The 21,325-nt window shown below is 43.8% G+C and overlaps 1 protein-coding gene across 12 annotated transcripts in view; it reads left to right on the forward strand.

Moving 5' to 3' along the window:
* Positions 1-19,153, forward strand: part of LOC139376163 (dystrobrevin alpha-like) — a 37,353-nt gene extending 18,200 nt beyond the window's left edge. For 3 of the 12 annotated variants that reach the window (XM_071118415.1, XM_071118414.1, XM_071118417.1), the window contains exons 10-23: positions 3,626-3,709; positions 4,022-4,105; positions 5,554-5,649; positions 8,149-8,236; positions 8,551-8,651; positions 11,427-11,540; positions 12,940-13,036; positions 14,189-14,209; positions 14,889-15,048; positions 15,166-15,255; positions 15,347-15,431; positions 17,172-17,301; positions 17,421-17,459; positions 17,563-19,153. In XM_071118415.1, coding sequence (XP_070974516.1) covers positions 3,626-3,709; positions 4,022-4,105; positions 5,554-5,649; positions 8,149-8,236; positions 8,551-8,651; positions 11,427-11,540; positions 12,940-13,036; positions 14,189-14,209; positions 14,889-15,048; positions 15,166-15,255; positions 15,347-15,431; positions 17,172-17,301; positions 17,421-17,438 — 1,168 coding nt within the window. In that variant the 3' untranslated portion in view covers positions 17,439-17,459; positions 17,563-19,153. The remainder of the gene's footprint in view (positions 1-3,625; positions 3,710-4,021; positions 4,106-5,553; positions 5,650-8,148; positions 8,237-8,550; positions 8,652-11,426; positions 11,541-12,939; positions 13,037-14,188; positions 14,210-14,888; positions 15,049-15,165; positions 15,256-15,346; positions 15,432-17,171; positions 17,302-17,420; positions 17,460-17,562) is intronic. The other 9 variants (XM_071118423.1, XM_071118420.1, XM_071118422.1 and 6 more) reach the window with 5 other exon arrangements.
* Positions 19,154-21,325: the final 2,172 nt, after the last annotated feature.

Here is a 21,325-nt window from a genome sequence, read left to right on the forward strand (position 1 = left end):
GTCTGGGTGGGCATCTGTCCGCGGTGGCGGCTCTGGCGCTGGACGTGGACCCCACTCCATAATAGTCTTGGTCCACCACCTTAGCGTCCCTAGATAGGTGACCCTCCTTAATGACAGCTCGGGACAGAGGGTCAGCTCGAGACAGAAGGACAGCTCGGGACAGAGGTAGCTCGGGACTGATGGGTAGCTCAGCACTGAGAGGAAGCTCAGCACTGAGAGGAAGCTCAGCACTGAGAGGAAGCTCAGGCAGGTAGTTGGATCCGGCAGATCCTGGCTGGCTGGCGGTTCTGGCAGATCCTGGCTGACTGGCGGATCTGGAAGATCCTGGCTGACTGGCGGATCTGGAAGATCCTGGCTGACTGGCGGATCTGGAAGAGTCTGGTCGACTGGCGGATCTGGAAGAGTCTGGTCGACTGGCAGATCTGGAAGAGTCTGGTCGACTGGCAGATCTGGAAGAGTCTGGTCGACTGGCAGATCTGGAAGAGTCTGGTCGACTGGCAGATCTGGAAGAGTCTGGTCGACTGGCAGATCTGGAAGAGTCTGGTAGACTGGCAGATCTGGAAGAGTCTGGTAGACTGGCAGATCTGGAAGAGTCTGGTTGTCTGGCAGATCTGGAAGAGTCTGGTTGACTGGTAGATCTGGAAGAGTCTGGTTGACTGGCAGCTCTGGCTGCTCCATGCTGACTGGCTGCTCCATGCTGACTGGCAGCTCTGGCTGCTCCATGCTGACTGGCTGCTCCATGCTGACTGGCAGCTCTGGCTGCTCCATGCTGACTGGCTGCTCTGGCTGCTCCATGCTGACTGGCTGCTCCATGCTGACTGGCTGCTCCATGCTGACTGGCAGCTCTGGCTGCTCCATGCTGACTGGCTGCTCCATGCTGACTGGCAGCTCTGGCTGCTCCATGCTGACTGGCTGCTCCATGCTGACTGGCTGCTCTGGCTGCTCCATGCTGACTGGCGGCCCTGGCTGCTCCATGCTGACTGGCGGCCCTGGCTGCTCCATGCTGACCGGCGGCCCTGGCTGCTCCATGCTAACTGGCAGCTCTGGCGGCTCCTTGCAGACTGGCAGCTCTGGCGGCTCCTTGCAGACTGGCAGCTTTGGCGGCATCCTGCAGACAGGCAGCTCTGGCGGCTCCTTGCAGACTGGCAGCTCCTTGCAGACTGGCAGCTCTATGCAGACTGGCAGCTCCTTGCAGACTGGCAGCTCCTTGCAGACTGGCAGCTCCTTGCAGACTGGCAGCTCCTTGCAGACTGGCAGCTCCTTGCAGACTGGCAGTTCTGAACAGGCGGGAGACTCCGGCAGCGCTGTAGAGGCGGAAAGCTCTGACAGCGCTAAACAGGCGGGAGACTCCGACAGCGCTGGAGAGGAGGAGGGCTCCGACAGCGCTGGACAGGCGAGGCGCACTGTAGGCCTGATGCGTGGTGCTGGCACTGGTGGTACTGGGCCAAGGACACGCACAGGAAGCCTGGTGCGGGGAGCTGCTACCGGAGGGCTGGGGTGTGGAGGTGGTACTGGAAAAACCGGACCGTGCAGGCGCACTGGAGCTCTTGAGCACCGAGCCTGCCCAACCTTACCTGGTTGAATGCTCACGGTCGCCCTGCCAGTGCGGCGAGGTGGAATAGCCCGCACTGGGCTATGCAGGCGAACCGGAGACACCGAGCGCAAGGCTGGTGCCATGTAAGCCGGCCCAAGGAGACGCACTGGGGACCAGCTGCGTAGAGCCGGCTTCATGGCATTAGGCTCGACGCTCAATCTAGCCCGGCCGACACGCGGAGCTGGAATATACCGCACCGGGCTATGCACCCGCACTGGAGACACCGTGCGCACCACAGCATAACACGGTGCCTGCCCGGTCTCTCTAGCCCCCCGGTAAGCACAGGGAGTTTGCGCAGGTCTCCTACCTGGCGTAGCCATACTCCCTGTTAGCCCCCCCCCCCCAAGAAATTTTTGGGGCTGCCTCTCGGGCTTCCATCCGCGTCGCCGTGCTGCCTCCTCATATCTGCGCCTCTCAGCTTTCGCCGCCTCCAGTTCTTCCTTGGGGCGGCGATATTCTCCAGGCTGAGCCCAGGGTCCTTTACCGTCCAGTTCCTCCTCCCATGTCCATTTCTCCAGGTGGTGCAGCCTCTCCCACTGCAGCTGCTCCTGCTGCTGCTGCCTCTGTTCCTTCTCCTGCTGCACCTTGGTGCGGCTACACTCCCCTGGTTTAGCCCAGGGTCCTCTCCCGTCGAGGATTTCCTCCCATGTCCAGAAATCCTTACTATGTATCTCCTCTTTTCGCTGCTGTTGCTGCCTGTTGACACGCTGCTTGGTCCGTTGGTGGTGGGTGATTCTGTAACGGTTTTCTGTATGAGAAGGAGAGTCGGACCAAAATGCAGCGTGTAGATTGCGATCCATGTTTTAATAACCAAACGTAAAACACGAATTAATACAAACACTACAAAATAAAGAACGTAACGAAAACCTAAACAGCCCTATCTGGTGAAAACACATAGACAGGAACAATCACCCACAAACACACAGTGAAACCCAGGCTACCTAAATATGGTTCCCAATCAGAGACAATGACGAACACCTGCCTCTGATTGAGAACCATATCAGGCCGAACATAGAACTGGACAAACTAGACATGTAACATAGAATGCCCACTCAGATCACACCCTGACCAACCAAAACATAGAAATATACAAAGTAAACTATGGTCAGGGTGTGACAGGATGCACATGATCAATTCATGTTAGCTGTAGGAATAACCACAATTGATAAAAACAGATGCTTTATCTTTGCTCAGTTTTTTGCTGGAAAATCAACAGAGACAATATGAAGACAAGGTCTTCTAGAACTACAGTATGTCTTTGATACATTCTTATTCAAACCCTTAACAGCTAAGCTGAGCCCAGTCTGTAGTGTGGGAAACGAGTGGCAATTCATTCTAATGGCTGACAGACAAATATGGATTTGGTCATCTAGACCCTTTTCATGTGGAAGTGAATTCAGTTGTACCACTTTACTGTGGCCTTTGTAGTGCATGAATGGGTGATCGTAACAAATGTCTTTGTTCTTTTCTTGCTGCAAAATAGAGACACTTGGTAAGTTTGCTTTGAATATTTGCCTAGAATATGTAGAATATGCCTGTAGTACATTTAATTAGATCAAATCAAGTAATATAGAAGGTAGTGTAATATATTACTAGTAGCTAGTGCAATATTATTTTGTCCCAGTATACTATGCCCTGTAGCTCCTGAAAGTCACTTCAGTTTTAGCACAACCTACTTGTGTGCAGTTTACTACCGATTTCTGCATCAGTTATCCCAACTCTCCTTTGTGCCACATGTGAATACCTTTTTAGGTCATGTAAACAATAAGATTATGAGGAGTCAATGACCTTTGGATGAGTGAAGAGGGAATCCACACCCACGCATTGTTTACATAACAATATTGTCACAATCAGAAACTGCCCTGACTCCCCAGACCCATTCAATGCTCCGTCAGCCTTCTGAGACCTAGATCAGAAAGACACAGGCACACACATACACACACACACACACACACACACACACACACACACACACATAGACTCTCTGTCATGTTGGCTGTTTGAACATGATAAAGTTTGTCTCCTGCACAGGCCTCCCAGACCAATGAACAGCACCAATGACTTCATGCTCTCCCACTCCATGCCCACGTCAGGGAACCCTTACTCCACTAAGAAGTAAGTATCTGAGATCAGAAAGACTGCAACGAGGCCGTATGCAGAATCAGGTTACTGTACATATTCATTAAGATTAAAGATTACTACATCCACTTAAGTCCCCTGAAAGTCCACATATACCCGTATGAATTCTACTAACCAGTCCTTATTTCTGTAAACCTGTATGGTTGTATCTGGCTGGTTGGTACAGGGTAGAGTGTTGGTGGAGGTGTGTGTGAGTGTGAGTGTTGTGTTTGTGTGTGCCTGGGTCAATTGTTGTGTTTGTGTGTGTTGCTCCTTTCGCGGTCTCACTCTTTTGTCTGGTGTAAATAGCTTGCCTTATAAAACCAAGAATAATGAAGCTGAGCAGAGAAAACAGTTGGCTAGGGCTGCTCCAGATCTGTTGAAAGGAAGGGGGTAAGTAACCCAGTGACCCAAGGGTGCCTACTGCCTGTGAGAATGGTTTGGTGACTCAAATGCATGCACAAACTAATTTAGATAGATATAGGCTTTAATTGAAATGGAACAATATTCCTTATATAGCGCATTACTTTTGACCATGCTCAGGCCTGTGGGGCTCTATTATAGGGAATATGGTGCCATTTCAGACGTAGATATAGTCATTATAGAGCGTACACTGTAGTGCTCATTGTCCCAGTGGAGCCATTCACTATTCTGGTTTCCTACAGTGTAGATGGTTTTACACAGTGATACTCAAGGGGCTATTTGAAAGATGCTAGATAGTGCATGCATAACAAAGACCATTGACCATTCATTAGGGTAGAGTATCTATTACAGTCATTTTCATACGTGTCCCACGTTACCTGGGAGAGTGAAGCTAACTGCTGCAAGTCACTAATATTAGCTTGGAGTCTCTCAAGTTTCTTTTACAATGATTAACATACAACTACACTCCTTTTGACTTACTTTTTATATCCTTTTATTTTCTGTTTCGCTGGCTGGTAGTGTCAGCCTTGGACTCAGGAATAGTACAAGTGCACGGTAGATACAGACACACACATACACACACACACACACACACACACACACTGAGCGAGCCAGGGAAATTTACAGGAGAAGTTACATGCATAGTTATCTGGCGTCAGTGAGTCCTCATCTCTATGTATCGGAGCTGCACCTCTACTTGATGCTAGTTTAAGGAAAGAGACAAAGGGCTCCATTGGTTTAAACACTGAACTCATTTATAGAGCCAGGTTTCTAAAGATATGTACCTTCAGTGGATGTGATGATTAGTAGAGGTTGTACGGGGTCATTTGTTGACGATGTGGTTAAGGTGGGGTTTTGGTCTTGTGAGTCAGTAGTAAACAAACAGTACTTAGCAAAAATCACTCATTCTTGTCTCGACAACCTTATTGAAATCATTAGCTTTATCAGACAGAGTGGCAGTTAGTGCATGACGACGCTTTGCATCTTGGCGCTATAGGTTATTTAGCACATTTTTCAACATGTCAAATGAACGACATATCAATGTTTTGACATTCATTTACTTATAGTACTTTCACAGTTGAAAACCTAAACACTGTCTATTCAGATAACAATTCCCATAAAGGGATTATGATACAGGATTAGAGATATAAATGCATGGTTTTTTTTCTCTTCTTTCTGTACTGTAAATGATTTGAAAATGCAGTACAGGTACAGCATCACATTCCTATCCATAGTATTAGTATCTAAAGACAACAGGGATAGCATAACACAGTTTCGTGTTTTCTTCTATTGATCATTCAATGACTGAGAAGACATTGTGTCTCTCTCCAGACCTGTTCTTGTCCGGTCCTCTTTTCTCCTTGTTCTCATCATGTGTGCCGTTTGTGTTTGTGTTCTGAAACCCTACACTGTTCCAGGTTAAACTACAGTCTCGATGTGGCCGATAGACTGGCTGATGAACATGTTCTCATTGGGCTGTATGTGAATCTCCTACAACACAACCCCACGTCATGGTTAGTCTGGATTCCTGTCTGTAAAGTAACAGTGGAAAAAAAGTAACAGTGGAAACTACTAGCTACAGTGCCTTCAGAAAATATTCCACATTTTGTTGTGTTGTAGCCTGAGTTCAACATGGGTCAAATATTTTTTCTCTCTCGCCCATCTACACACAATATACCAAAGTGAGGAAAAAAAATGTAAGAAATTTTAGCAAATGTATTGAAAATGAACAACAGAAATATCAAATTTACATAAGTATTCACACCTCTGAGTCAATACATGTTAGAATCACCTTTGGCAGCGATTACAGCTGTGAGTCTTTCTGGGTAAGTCTCTAAGAGCTTTGCGTAATTGGCACAGCATCGTCCGGGTTAGGGGAGGGTTTGGCTGGCTGGGATTTACTTGTCCCATTGCGGTCTTGTGGCGGGCCGGGTGCCTGCAAGCTGACTATGGCCACTATCGATGGGACAAGACTGTAAATACCAATTGGATATCACGAAAAGGGGTAAAAGTAAACCCCAAAAAATATATAGTAATTTGAAACACTATTATTGCACACAAAGTTTATGCAACTTATTATGTGACTTGTTAAGCAAAGTTTTACTCCTGAACTTATTTAGGAATGCTATAATAAAGGGGTTGAATACATATTGACTGAAAACAGCTTTTCATTTTTAATTAATTTGTAAATGTCACGACTTCCGCCGAAGTCGTTCCCTCTCCTTGTTTGGGCGGCGTTCGGGGGTCGACGTCACCGGTCTTCTAGCCATCGCCGCTCCACCTTTCATTTTCCATTTGTTTTGTCATGTTTTCCCACACACCTGGTTCACATTCCCTCATCAGACTAAATGTATGTTACCCTCTGTTTCCCCCATGTCCGTGTGTGGAATTGTTCTTTGTGTAGGGTGTTACACTACAGGCTGACTTGCGCTAGGTTTGTTTGTTTTGTTTAATCCGGTTCATGTTACCGTGGTTGTGCTTTGTGCTGCCTCCTCGCCTGTGCCTTTGGGCCAGGGTGTATATTAAAGTTCTCCTGTTATCACCCATCTCTGCTCTTCTGACTTCCCGGGCAACCAGTCACTCACCCCGTTACAGTAAAAAAATTATAAAAACATAATTCCACTTTGACATTATGGGGTATTGTGTGTTGGTCGGTGACACAAAATCTAAATGTAATCCATTTTAAATTCCGTCTGTAACGACAAAATGTTGAAAAAATCAGGGGGTTTGAATACTTTCTGAAGGCACTGTATTCACATTGTATTTACACCACCCCTGGCACGGCTCTCCCTTTATTAATTGGAGTTACAAGCCTTAATACTGCATACACTACTCACATCAAGCAGAATAAATGAATAATGTTTATTCACAAACCATTGACGTGTTATTTAACAGCTGACATACAGTAATGTAGCTAAGCCATTAGAAAATGTAACACTTTTTTCATTCACCATAATGCTTTTGCCAGCTGTTGTGCTACTTAGCAATCATTTTTGAAGGCTAAATCAACATGATCTTGCTCATTAAGTTGTTACAGGGCTGTAGAAAGTTGCATTTGTTTTGCTCTTCACGTAGTAAAAATCTAGTTTACTGCCCTAGAATTGTCATTTTAATGTGCTTATGATGACAGCTTGGAATTTGCTGCTTTTCCTTTGCTTTGATAAGTGGCAGTAGTCAGTTATTTTCAGAGAACATCTGTGTGTTTATGTTTGTCCTCTATTAGAACAACTTGGGCCGTTACATTAAATTGTTTGATTGGATTTAGATTCTTGGACTTTAGTGCGTGTTCATGAGTTGCAATAAATGCTGTACAATAGATCTCAAAGTTTTCAACAGTATTGGGATTGTTCCTTTTCTCTGAAAGGAAACTCAGACCTTAACAAAATTATCCAGTGGAAGCTACTGACCGTTTACTGAAGCATCCATCCAAATGGACTATTTTGTAAGGGTGCTAAGATTGTTGGAATCATCTGCTTTAGTCCTTGCTGTTCCTCTCTCCTGCTGCCTCCGCCTCTCTTGACGCTGTGTAGTAGTATCATCTTAGAGATCTTTCTGCAGATTAAAAATACTTACAGTTTCAATTGCATGTTACCTTCCTTAGCATTTGTATAAGCTTAATGTTGTTCTTTAGTGTGTGTGTGTGTGTGTGTGTGTGTGTGTGTGTGTGTGTGTGTGTGTGTGTGTGTGTGTGTGTGTGTGTGTGTGTGTGTGTGTGTGCGTTGGTATCTAGCTGCTTTAAGGCTTTGGCAAAATGGCTATGATTTGTCCCTAAATAGCATCTCCAATTGACAAACAAACTAACAGTGTTTGCATGTAAATACTGTGCATTATACTTAACTAAACAGACACACTGTTCCAATTATCATTTCCATGAGGAAATTCCCATGAAATATTATTTCCCAATGTATATACAGTAATGTAAGTACAGTACAGAACTACTTTTTATATTTGGCTGCGGTAAATATATAGGTGGAAGTGTGACTGTCTCCTCTCCTCTCTCCACCTGTAAACAGTTTGCTGGAGAGCAGTAACCACCAGGATGAAGAGCACAGTCTCATCGCCCGCTACGCTGCTAGACTAGCCTCTGACGGAGCCGCCGTGGTGAGACACATGCTTTTTTGAGGGCATAGAGGGAGAAAATACCATGAATAGCAACCTGACATCTTTATGTGCACAGCACAAATACACATTTGTTCCAATTGTCTGTCTCTGAAGATAAAAGTTGAGCGTGGGCCCTGAGTCAGGCCACCCAGTCAGGAAATACTTGAGCCCCTAAGCGTATGAGGTGGTTTATGAGTAGCTTTGAATAAGGAAATGACATCAGCAGGATTAACCTCAGTACAATAGATAATGTCATGTGTCCCTGTGTGTTATGGTAATGTCATGATCATGTCATGTGCCTCTGTGTTTTACAGCAACAAGCCCAGCAGCAGAGGGTCCCCAACGACATCTCTTTCACTCTGGACGCCAACAAGCAGCAGAGGCAGCTTATTGCCGAGCTGGAGAGCAAAAACAGGTCAGGGATGGATTCCCTCTGAATTCGCTTTTCTCTCTCTGTTCGCCTCTTTTTTACAAACCTGCCAATCGTGCCAAATTACAAGAATGGTGATAGCTTACTTAATGTTCTACCCAATGTGCTTCTCACACAAGCTGTGGTCGCAAGTTATTCTAATAGGCTGTTGTAGGGCTGTGACAATTATGGAATTTTGGGTAACAGTCAATTGTCATGCAAATAGCCACGGTTATTATCATAATTGTAATTTCTGTTGTAAAGTGTTTTGAACTTCTAATGCATTTTTCAAAATTAGCTACAACACTAAAAAAATGCAACAACACAGCTTTATGAATGGTTTTGACCGCTTGGAACTTTTGGAAATGAAGCATATCCTCCCGACCATGCCGTTCTGCTCGTAAAATGAGCAGAACTGCACCAAACTTTACCCACTTGTACAAATTAAACTGCTATTGGGTGAACTATATCTACTTGAATATAAAGTTGAACTCCCCTTCTTTTAAAATTATTATTACGATTGTGACGTTGTTGTTTTTTCACAGTTATTGTCCATAATTGTCGGTTACACGATTATACACGTTCATACCGTGCCTGTGCCATCCCGGGTATACGGTATTACCGGTGATCCAAAAAAAAAAATTCAATGTTAAAAAAGTCCCCAATGGGCCTCCCCTCCCGAATGGCGCATGCGGTCTAAGGCACTGCATCACCACAGATCCTGGTTCGACACCGTGCTGTGTTGCAGGCGGCCATGACTGGGAGACCTGTGAGGCAACGCACAATTGGCCAAGCGTTGTCCGGGTTAGGGGTGGGTTTGGCCGGCCGGGATATCCTTGTCCCATCGTGCTCTAGCGACTCCTGTGACAGGTCGAGCGCATGGGGAAAAAGCCCCCAAGAATTCCGTAACCAAAAAGCTAACCAGATGCTAACAAGTACTAAGTATATAGTGGATGCTAGGTAAATGCTAACGAGCTCATAAATGTATTCAAGATTCTGAAAAGGCTACTTATAAGGCTACACATTTTGCTGCACACACAAAACAAATACAAGACGGCAGGGATGTCAAGCTAGGAGGGGATTGTCTCTACTATTACCAAGATTTAAGAAGCTTGATCTTGCAAGGTAACATCAGCCCCTTGGCTAGCAAGTTAGAAAACCAAGTACGCAGCTGGATAGAATTTATTTGGTACATCTTAATGAGTTATTTGGTAACTTAATAGTGTTAAGATATATAGCTGACAAAACAGTCCATTTCATACAAGTTTAACTTGATCACCTCACTAACTTGCGCTGCAGGGGAATATGACTCTGTTCTGCTTCTTTGTTAACAACCACACGTGACTGGCTCAACAGCTGTTTTGGTGAACTACCGGTAAGCTTCACGATAAAACATGATCTAACAGGTGAAATGAAAAATGCGATTTGCTTCATCTATTTAATGCACAAGTTGACTGCAGGTATTTATTTAAAAAGTACACATTTGAAAATGTATTCAAAAACAAAACAACACATTTTTTCCTACGGTATTGAAAATCATACCATGAGCATTTCAAAATACTGAGGAATACGGTATATACGGTATACTTCCCAACCCTAGTGACAGCCCTTGGCTGTAGCCCTGTTTTCATGGTAGTACCAGAACAATTTGACAGCAAGTCAAATTACTTGATGTGGTTGTGGTAGACTTAATGTATTCAAGCTAGCTGTAAATAATAATAATAATAATTTGGTGCTTAGGAAATGTCCTATTTCACACATGTATGTACAAGTTTGTATATTATATGCATGTGTGAACTGGAAATCTGTTTTTTTGCATATCCCAACTCCCCCTAAAGTGGTTCACGGCCAGGGTCAGCCATTATCAACAGCAACCCTGGGGCAATTAGGGTTAAGTCCCGTGCTCAAGGGCACATCAACAGATTTTTCACCTTGTCAGCTAGAGGATTCAAACAAGCAACCTTTTGGTTACTGGGCCAACACTCTAACCACTAGGTTACCTGCCGTCCCTAGAACCCACCTGTAAGCCAAAACACACCATCTGAAATGCACAAAACAAAACTATACTGAACAAAAATAAAAATGCAACATTCAACAATTTCAACGATTTTACTGAGTTACAGTTCGTTGAAGGAAATCAGTCAATTTAAATAAATAAATTAGGCACTATTCTATGGATTTCACATGACTGGGCAGGGGCGCAGCCATGGGTGGGCTTGGAGCCAAGCCCACCCACTGGGGAGCTAGGGGCAGACAATCAGAATTTTTGCTCACAAAAGGGCTTTATTACAGACAGAAAGACTCCTCCTCAGTTTCGACGGCTTATGGTAAATTATCTTGCAACAATTCTGGTGGACATTCTTGCAGTCAGCATGCCAATTGCACACTCCCTCAAAACCTGAGACATCTGTGGCATTGTGTTGTGTGACAAAACTGCACATTTTAGAGTGTCCTTTTATTGTCCCCACCACAAGGTGTACCAGTGTAATGATCATGCTGTTTAATCAGCTTATTGATATGCCACACCTGTCAGGTGGATGGATTATATTGGCAAATAAGAATTGTTCACTAACAGGGATGTAAACAAATGTGTGCACAACATTTGAGTTAATTAAGCTTTTTGTGCTTATGGAACATTTCTTGGATCTTGTAATTCAGCTCAGGAAACATGGGACCAACACTTTACATGTTGCGTTTATATTTTTGTTCAGTTATACTTCAAAAAGTTTACATATGTGATATACTAGCTTCAACTGGCATGTGTGTACGTGTGTGTCACAGAGAGATCTTGCAAGAGATCCAGCGCCTGCGAGTGCAGCACGAGCAGGCCTCCCAGCCGCCAACGGGCACCGCCCAACAGAACCCCACTCTGCTGGCCGAGCTACGTCTTCTCAGGTAGACCCATATCAAGTTTCTTTAAAAAAAATCATTCCTGACCATGTAAAGGGACATTTAAATGTGTGCATATAAACTCAACAAAAAAAGAAATGTCCTCTCACTGTCAAATGCGTTTATTTTCAGCAAACTTAACATGTGTCCATATTTGTATGAACATAATAAGATTCAACAACTGAGACATAAACTGAACAAGTTCCACAGACATGTGACTAACAGAAATGGAATAATGTATCCCTGAACAAAGGGGGTGTCAAAATCAAAAGTAACAGTCAGAATCTGGTGTGGCCACCAGCTGCATTAAGTACTGCAGTGCATCTCCTCCTCATGGACTGCACCAGATTTGCCAGTTCTTGCTGTGAGATGTTACCCCACTCTTCCACAAAGTTACCTGCAAGTTCCCTAACATTTCTGGGGGGGAATAGCCCTAGCCCTCACACTCCGATCCAACAGGCCCCAGACGTGCTCAATGGGATTGAGATCCGGGCTCTTTGCTGGCCATGGCAGAACACTGACATTCCTGTCTTGCAGGAAATCACGCACAGAGCGAGCAGTATGACTGGTGGCATTGTCATGCTGGAGGATCATGTCAGGATGAGCCTGCAGGAAGGGTACCACATGAGGGAGGAGGATGTCTTCCCTGTATTGCACAATGTTGAGATTGCCTGCAATGACAACAAGCTCAGTCCGATGATGCTGTGACACACCGCCCCAGACCATGACGGACCCTCCACCTCCAAATCGACCCCGCTCCAGAGTACAGGCCTTGGTGTAACGCTCATTCCTTCAACGATAAACGTGAATCCGACCATCACCCCTGGTGAGACAAAACTCTTCAGTGAAGAGCCCTTTTTGGTCTGGGGCTGTTTTTCATGGTTCGGGATAGGCCCCTCAGTTCCAGTGAAGGGAAATCTTAACGCTAAAGCATACAATGACATTCTAGACGATTCTGTGCTTCCAACTTTGTGGCAACAGTTTGGGGAAGGTCCTTTCCTGTTTCTGCATGACAATGCCCCTGTGCAGAAAATGAGGTCCATTTAGGAAGGGTTTGTTGAGATCGGTGTGGAAGAACTTGACTGGACTGCAGAGACCCCTGACCTCAAACCCATCGAACAGCTTTCGGATGAATTGGAACGCTGATTGCGAGCCAGGACTAATCACCCAACATCTGTGCCAGACCTCACTAATGTTCTTGTAGCTAAATGTTCCAACATCTAGTGGAAATCCTTCCCAGAAGAGTGGAGGCTGTTATAGCAGCAAACGGGGGACCAACTCGATATTAATGCCCATGATTTTGGAGTGACATGTCCGATGAGCAGGTGTCCACATACTTTTGGTCATGTAGTGTGTGTATGTATATATATATATATATATATTATGGTTGTTTTTCCTCAACCAGGCAACGCAAAGATGAGCTGGAGCAGAGGATGTCTGCTCTGCAGGAGAGTCGCAGGGAACTCATGGTACAGCTGGAGCAGCTGATGCTGCTGCTGAAGGTGCGTAAGAACGCACTATGCATGCCATACAGTTTAATTTCTACTATAATATAGGTCTACTCAGTCCCCTCCAGAATTCGCGATTCTGTGATCGCAACATTTTTGCAAAAGTATTTGCGAGGGCTTGAAAATTGTACCAAACACCGCACTATTTCTGCATAAAACTGACCCTGCAGCGCAGTACAAAAAGAGGGCTCGCAAATTCAACCAATCAGCGAACATTTACCACGTTTTTTTTTTATTATTATTATTTTTACATCTTCATTTAACTTGGCAAATCAGTTAAGAACAAATTCTTATTTACAATGACGGCCTACCCCGGCCAAACCCTAACGACGCTGGTAACGACGCTGGGCCAATATGGTTCAATCAAGTCAAACGTCAACAAACGTTCCTTTGTCAGCGCATTTTTTGCGACAAATTGGACAAAATCATTGCATATTACCATGCTAAATATCAGAATTGCCGCTGCAGTATCACGCATTTTTGCCCACAAATAACCCTCCAGCTAAATCCAGGATGGACTGGGGAGGAGAGAAAATAGAACGCACATTTCATTATTTGCCCACTAGAGGGCGCACTTCAACTTTCACTGCGGAACTTCCCTGGTGTTAGTAAATCCAGAGGTGTTGCTCTGGTCTTGACAGGTCTTCCCTTCTCATCCTCTGACCATAGCCCATAACTCTGTCTTTATCAAAAATGACTTTGTGTTCCCCAATTTCTTCCATGTCAAGATATCGAGATATACGCTTTAACAGACCTTCTTCTGGTCTGTCTACCCAAGGACATTGTTTTGATCATAGGATTATGACCACTGACAATATACAACCAACATCACTTTCACATAATAAAACAGTATATAGGATAATATTCAGCCGGAGTCAGTCGCAACAATAATGGATAGAATTCTGACATGAACTGCTTACTCTACTGGATTAAGTGGTAAGGCTATCAATCTAATTACTCAACTGAAAGGATCAATGCAATTCTAGTTAGCCCTACCTAGCATTAGCATGCTAGCATCAGACTTGCTTTAGGCCTAGGCAGAAAATCCCAATAGGTTTTTACATGTGAAAGAAATTGTCTTCATTGAATGATTATGCTATTGTGTGTTTTTTGGGACGGTAAATGAATAACATTTTTTCTTAACAGGAGGAGGAAAGGAAGCAAGCTGTAAGTCTGTCTGTAAAACCTAAAAATAACTAATGCTTCTTTCAAAGAGATGTGAAGAGACTTGAGGACAAATGAATGTGATTATATTGTGTTTGTTTGTGGTTTTGCTGACAATATGTGATCAGCTCTCATTGGAAATGAAAATGCAGCAGTCAGTTGAACTAACAGCATGTTAAATGTTTAGATCATTTTGATTTCATGAAAAGTGCTACTAAATGAACTTACAATTCATTATGGCATGTGTGCAATGTTTGTTGCTCACCATTTATGGATGTATTTTTTAACTATGATTTTATATGCATAACCTAACAGCTTTTTCAGCACAGCTGGTCTGAACTTGAGGATTTTTTGCTCCATTACTGGGTCTTATAACATTGTAATTGACATATGGGTATGATAACATATAATTATTGGAGGTTTTAAGCAGTGATGATGAGTAGGACCTTGAGCTTTTCTTGACCAAAGCTACAATCCCCACTTTAATTTCCCCATACAGACCTATAGAGATTCATAACAGAATAATTCAGTATAAAAATAGCTCCACCAACATTAGATAGATCAATGTTGATCAAGATAATCACTGGTTGTTACTGCACTGGTGTACTACTACTACTACTACTGAAACAGTGACAGGAAGGGACACCTAGAGTCACACTAAAACCCCTACTTCCTGTTTCAGACTCAAGGGCCTGGCTCTCCCCGCTCATCCCCCAGCCACGCAGTCAGCCGGCCCATTCCCATGCCAACCCAGTCAGAGTCTGCCGGCACCACACCCACTCACACCCCTCAGGACTCACTCATGGGTGTGGGAGGAGACGTGCAGGAGGCCTTTGCTCAGGGTAATACACACATGTATTCACAGACACACATATACACAACTTTACAGATGAGAGTGGATTGGCCTACTCTGGTTCTGGAGAGCCACAGTCTTCACAGAGGCTCTGTTCTATCTCCAGGCCCCAGGAGAAACTTGAGAAATGACCTTCTTGTTGCTGCTGACTCCATCACCAACACCATGTCTTCATTGGTTAAAGAGCTCAATTCAGGTGATACTATAGTCTCACTGTTTCTATCTGACTTTTGAAAGTATACTTTGCTCATCGTTTCAACAGTTTAACACTGTGTTGTCTCCGTCAGAGGCTGGAAGTGAGACAGAGAGCAACATGGAACTGGTCTCCTCTCCCACTTCTGATCTTCTAGCACAGATGACCACTAAACCACGGTAAATACAGTATGCCATTGTATAGATGTCGCCGAAGAGGATGGCTGACGTTTTACATGCTCATAACCAATTGTGCTATTTTGTTAGATTTTTGTATTGTTTGTAACTTATTTTTTTACTTATTTTGTACATAATGTTGCTGCTACCGTCTATTATGACCAGCAATAACTTCTGGACATCAGAACAGCGATTACACACCATGAACTGGAAGAAGCTTTTTCCTTTAACGAGTCTGACGAGAAGGATATACTGCTCTCCCGGGAACAGGCCCAGATCCCGGTCATTTGCGTGAAGAAAAGACAGAGTAAAAGAGGACGCAGATCGGGCTGCCTTCTGTGAATCCGTAGACAAGCGATCCATTCTACTTCCTAACATGCTATCATTGGAAAATAAAATTGATGACCTACGATTGCGATTATCCTACCAACGGGACATTAATAAGAACTGTAATGTCTTATGTTTCACCAAGTCGTGGCTGAACAATGGCACAATCGCACTCCACACTGTCCTTTCCCACCTGTACAAAAGGAACACTTATGTGAGAATGCTGTTCATTGACTACAGCTCAATGTGAGCAAGACAAAGTAGCTGATCGTGGACTACAGGAAAAGGCAGGCCGAACAGGCCCTCATTAACATCAACGGGGCCAACGGGGCTGTAGGGGAGTGGGTCGAGAGTTTCAAGTTCCTTGGTGTCCACATCACCAACAAACTATCATGGTCCAAACACACCAAGACAGTCGTGAGGGCACGACTGAGGGCACGACAAAACCTTTTCCCCCTCAGGAGACTGAAAAGATTTGGCAGGGGTCCCCAGATCCTCAAAACGTTCTACAGCTGCACCATCGAGAGCATCCTGACCAGTTGCATCACTGCCTGGTATGGCAACTGCTCGGCGTCTGACCGTAAGGCGCTTCAGAGGCCAAGCTTCCTGCAATCCAGGACCAATATACTAGGCGGTGTCGGAGGAAAGCCCATAAAATTGTCAGAGACTTCAGTCGCCCAAGTCATAGACTGTTTTCTCTGCTACCTCACGGCAAGCAGTACCGGAGCGCCAAGTCTAGGACGAAAAGGCTCCTTAACAGTTTCTACCCCGAAGCCATAAGACTGCTGAACAATTTCTCAAATGTCCACCGGACTATTACATTGACCCCCACCCCCTTCCATATGTTTTGTACACTGCTGCTACTCGCTGCTTATTATCTATGCATAGTCACTTCATCCTTGCCTACATGTACAAATTACCTCAACTAACCTGTACTCCCGCACACTGACTCGTACCGGTACTCCCTGTATATAGCATCATTATTGTTATCTTATTGTGTTACTTTTTATTATTTTACATTTTTTACTTGAGTTTATTTGGTAAATATATTCTTAACTCTTCTTGAACTACACTGTTGGTTAAGGGCTTGTAAGTAAGCATTTCACGGTAAGGTCTACACTTGTATGTGACAAATAAAGTTTGATTTGATGCAGAATGCAGTATGTGGATCAGTACTTGACTTGGGCAGAAGCTCACCGGAACTAAGTTCTTGCAACTCATATAGAATATTAGCTTAAAAGTATTGAGGGGTTTCTGCACCTGAATATAAATGGTACCGGCACCCAAAATGAGTACTGGCACCTATTTCAGTCCACGTCAAGCACTGGAGCAGATCTAGTAATCTAGGAATCTATAAAGGCTGCACAATCATATACAGTAGATTTTAGTATGGTAATGTTGGATTTACCTCCATAGTGTTGGTGGCAGGAACACTGGTGGAGTTGAGGAGGAGTGCTATGAGAACGACCTGGTTCAGGTGCTGGAGGATGAGCTGAAGATGGAGGAACTACTAAAACACAGACAGGAGCAAGAGAAAACCCGCATGGTGAGCTATGGTTAAATATATTTAAAACGAGGGGAAATGGTGCATTACAAAACATATTCCTTATATTATTATTTGAAATCTTCTCTCTTCGTCTTGGCTATGTTCCTGGTGCTATACAGGTGACATTGCAGCAATGACCATGCTGAACCAGTTTTGTGGTAAAGTAGCCTAATTAATTTCTCTGTGGTCTTCTACATCTTCTCACAATTTCTCACTACACTATATGCCAACTCAGTATTTAACTCCCTATCCTCTGAACAGGTAAACAATTTGCGAAGCAACAAAAGTAGAAAAACACTGGAAGATGGATGAGAAGAGAAGGCACTGAGAGGCTTATGAGGAGATGATGGTCCGCAGGCATGCATGATCTCCAAGTCAAGCTGAAGAAAAAGTGACAGGAAGGAAGGATCAAAGTTATGACACTGCTAAATCCAACAATAGAGTACATAGTTATATTATGTAAAGATCTATTTTTAAAACCAACAGCATATTTAAGTGAATACTGTGAACCGATATGGAGAGATCATATAACAACAGAGCTGTCTATTATACCACCGGTGCCATAAAATCAAGTAACTTTATTGGGAAGTATTTGTTGATTTTTAATCATATTATGTTTAGGTAAGAGCTGTTGAAGAATTGTGCAAGTATATGTTGTAGGTGTATGGTGGACAAACCAGGCAGTTGTGTTTCAGTGAGATTGCTTTTGAATCCAAATATTAACCTGGTGTATGTGTAAACTGAGGCACAACTGTCTATAACCTAGAGGTTAGCTATAGTATGTCTGACCGCTATGACCAGGTTGGCCTACCAGTCCAAGGATTTTTAACTACTGGTGTTGTTTGGCTTTTGTATGTGTTGTTTGACCTTTTATCTTTGCTTTTAACCAATTGAAAGAGTGGCTTGTCAGAGAATGTATTTCTTTTGACATATCTCATATTGTGTGCACTGCCTTAGCTGATTAGCCTAGCTCACCTTTGGATGGGGTACAGACAAACCTTCAATGCAACATGTAGCTAACATTGTTTCTGCCACTGTTAAAATGCAAATGTTCATCACTGTCAAAATCACATTGTTTAATTCACCCATAAATATAGTAGTTAAATAGTACTAGCTATATTAGGTAAGAACTTTGTGGCAGAAGGACAATGTTATTTATGTCTTCTGCATTTTGTGTTTGCCACATTGCATATTTAACTGAATTCAACCTGGTGTATTGCGCCTGTAGGTGATACTAAGCGAATGAGACCGTATAGGAAGAACAAGCTGAACTTTTTATAAATCTGATGCTGGAAAGTGATATTGTCTACTGAGGGATTTCGTTAACTAATAGCTAGCTATATGTTGATGAAGAGTTATAGTTGAGTTTATTTTACTAATACCTGCTTGAGATTTAAAGATGTGATGACAGACATGACATTGGAGTAGGAAGTACAATACCTTAAAGAAGAATAGAATGGAAACATTGTTCATAGCACTTCAGTTTCAAAGGTTTACACTTGCAAGAACGGAGAACATTGTTTGTTTCCCATGTTTCAGAATCAATATCTACTGTCTTACCATAGATTTTGAAGTTGCTTTATCATTTAAATGTTCTGACCAAATTATTCGCATTTTTCTGCTCACTCACACACATCTCTCTCAAACATACACTCAAAGACGCTCACAGTCACACTCTTGATACCTGATATCTGTGTGTGTAAAATGTTACCCAGTCACTTTTAAAGAAGTGGTGCAAGCCAATTTGAAATCATAAATGTGTGAAATATATGTAGTATGATTTTCGAGCTAGTTCATATCAGTGATTTTGCATGTTGGTGATGATGCATAATAAAGAATTGACACAACATGAGAATGTTGTCTCTATGAGCTCTTTCTTGCTTCTTTTTCCATCACTTATGAAAGGCACCTGGCACCTGGTGAAATGGAGCACATCAGTTTGGATTCTGGGCTAGCACTATGAATTCCCATAGGCGTGGTTAACTGCTCCACATTTATTATCTGACACTAGTTCACTGCTGACAGCACACTGCCTCTAATTCATCACATACCATCCCAGCTAGAACAAAAAAAGCAGACAACCATTGCTAGATGAGATCATTGCACTCATACTTTTGTATAACTGCCCACATACAGTAGGTGTATCTCTTGGCTTTTATTTTTATTTCACCTTTATTTAACCAGGTAGGCTAGTTGAGAACAAGTTCTCATTTACAACTACGACCTGGCCAAGATAAAGCATAGCAGTGTGAACAGACAACAACACAGGGTTACACATGGAGTAAACAATAAACAAGTCAATAACACAGTAGAAAAAAAAGAGTCTATATACATTGTGTGCAAAAGGCATGAGGAGGTAGGCGAATAATTACAATTTAGCAGATTAACACTGGAGTGATAAATTATCAGATGGTCATGTGCAGGTAGAGATACTGGTGTGCAAAAGAGCAGAAAAGTAAATAAATAAAAACAGTATGGGGATGAGGTAGGTAAATTGGGTGGACTATTTACCGATGGACTATGTACAGCTGCAGCGATCGGTTAGCTGCTCTGATAGCAGATGTTTAAAGTTGGTGAGGGAGATAAAAGTCTCCAACTTCAGCGATTTTTGCAATTCGTTCCAGTCACAGGCAGCAGAGAACTGGAAGGAAAGGCGGCCAAATTAGGTGTTGGCTTTAGGGATAATCAGTGAGATGCGCGTGCTACGGGTGGGTGTTGCCATCGTGACCAGTGAACTGAGATAAGGCGGAACTATACCTAGCATGGACTTGTAGATGACCTGGAGCCAGTGGGTCTGGCGACGAATATGTAGCGGGGGCCAGTCGACTAGAGCATACAGGTTGCAGTGGTGGGTGGTATAAGGTGCTTTAGTAACAAAACGGATGGCACTGTGATAAACTGCATCCAGTTTGCTGAGTAGAGTATTGGAAGCTATTTTGTAGATGACATCGCCGAAGTCGAGGATCGGTAGGATAGTCAGTTTTACTAGGGTAAGTTTGGCGGCGTGAGTGAAGGAGGCTTTGTTGCGAAATAGAAAGCCAACTCTAGATTTGATTTTAGATTGGAGATGTTTGATATGAGTCTGGAAGGAGAGTTTACAGTCTAGCCAGACACCTAGGTACTTATAGATGTCCACATATTCTAGGTCGGAACCATCCAGGGTGGTGATGCTAGTCGGGCGTACGTGCGGGTGCAGGCAGCGAACGGTTGAAAAGCATACATTTGGTTTTAATAGCGTTTAAGAGCAGTTGGAGGCCACGGAAGGAGTGTTGTATGGCATTGAAGCTCATTTGGAGGTTAGATAGCACAGTGTCCAAGTGTAACGGATGTGAAACGGCTAGCTTAGTTAGCGTGGGCGCTAAATAGCGTTTCAATCAGTGACGTCACTTGCTCTGAGACCTTGAAGTAGTAGTTCCCCTTGCTCTGCAAGGACCGCGGCTTTTGTGGAGCGATGGGTAAGGATGCTTCGTGGGTGACTGTTGTTGATGTGTGCAGAAGGTCCCTGGTTCGCGCCCGGGTATGGGCGAGGGGACGGTCTAAAGTTATACTGTTACACAAGGAGGTGCCAGAAGTATAAAGAAAGGTGTCGTATGCGTAGAGGTGGATCAGGGAATCGCCCGCAGCAAGAGCAACATCATTGATATATACAGAGAAAATAGTCGGCCCGAGAATTGAACGCTGTGGCACCCCCATAGAGACTGCCAGAGGACCAGACAACATGCCCTCCGATTTCACACACTGAACTCTGTCTGCAAAGTAGTTGGTGAACCAGGCAAGGCAGTCATTAGAAAAACCGAGGCTACTGAGTCTGCCGATAAGAATATGGTGATTGACAGAGTTGAAAGCCTTGGCCATGTCGATGAAGACGGCTGCACAGTACTGTCTTTTATCGATGGCGGTTATGATATCGTTTAGTACCTTGAGCGTGGCTGAGGTGCACCCGTGACTGGCACGGAAACAGTAAGCTATTGTCAGTAAAATAGGATCCCTGTCAAATAGGGAATTATATCAACTTGAAGACTAA

This window comes from Oncorhynchus clarkii, chromosome 20 (genome assembly GCF_045791955.1).
Source record: "Oncorhynchus clarkii lewisi isolate Uvic-CL-2024 chromosome 20, UVic_Ocla_1.0, whole genome shotgun sequence".
NCBI classification, from domain to species: domain Eukaryota; kingdom Metazoa; phylum Chordata; class Actinopteri; order Salmoniformes; family Salmonidae; genus Oncorhynchus; species Oncorhynchus clarkii.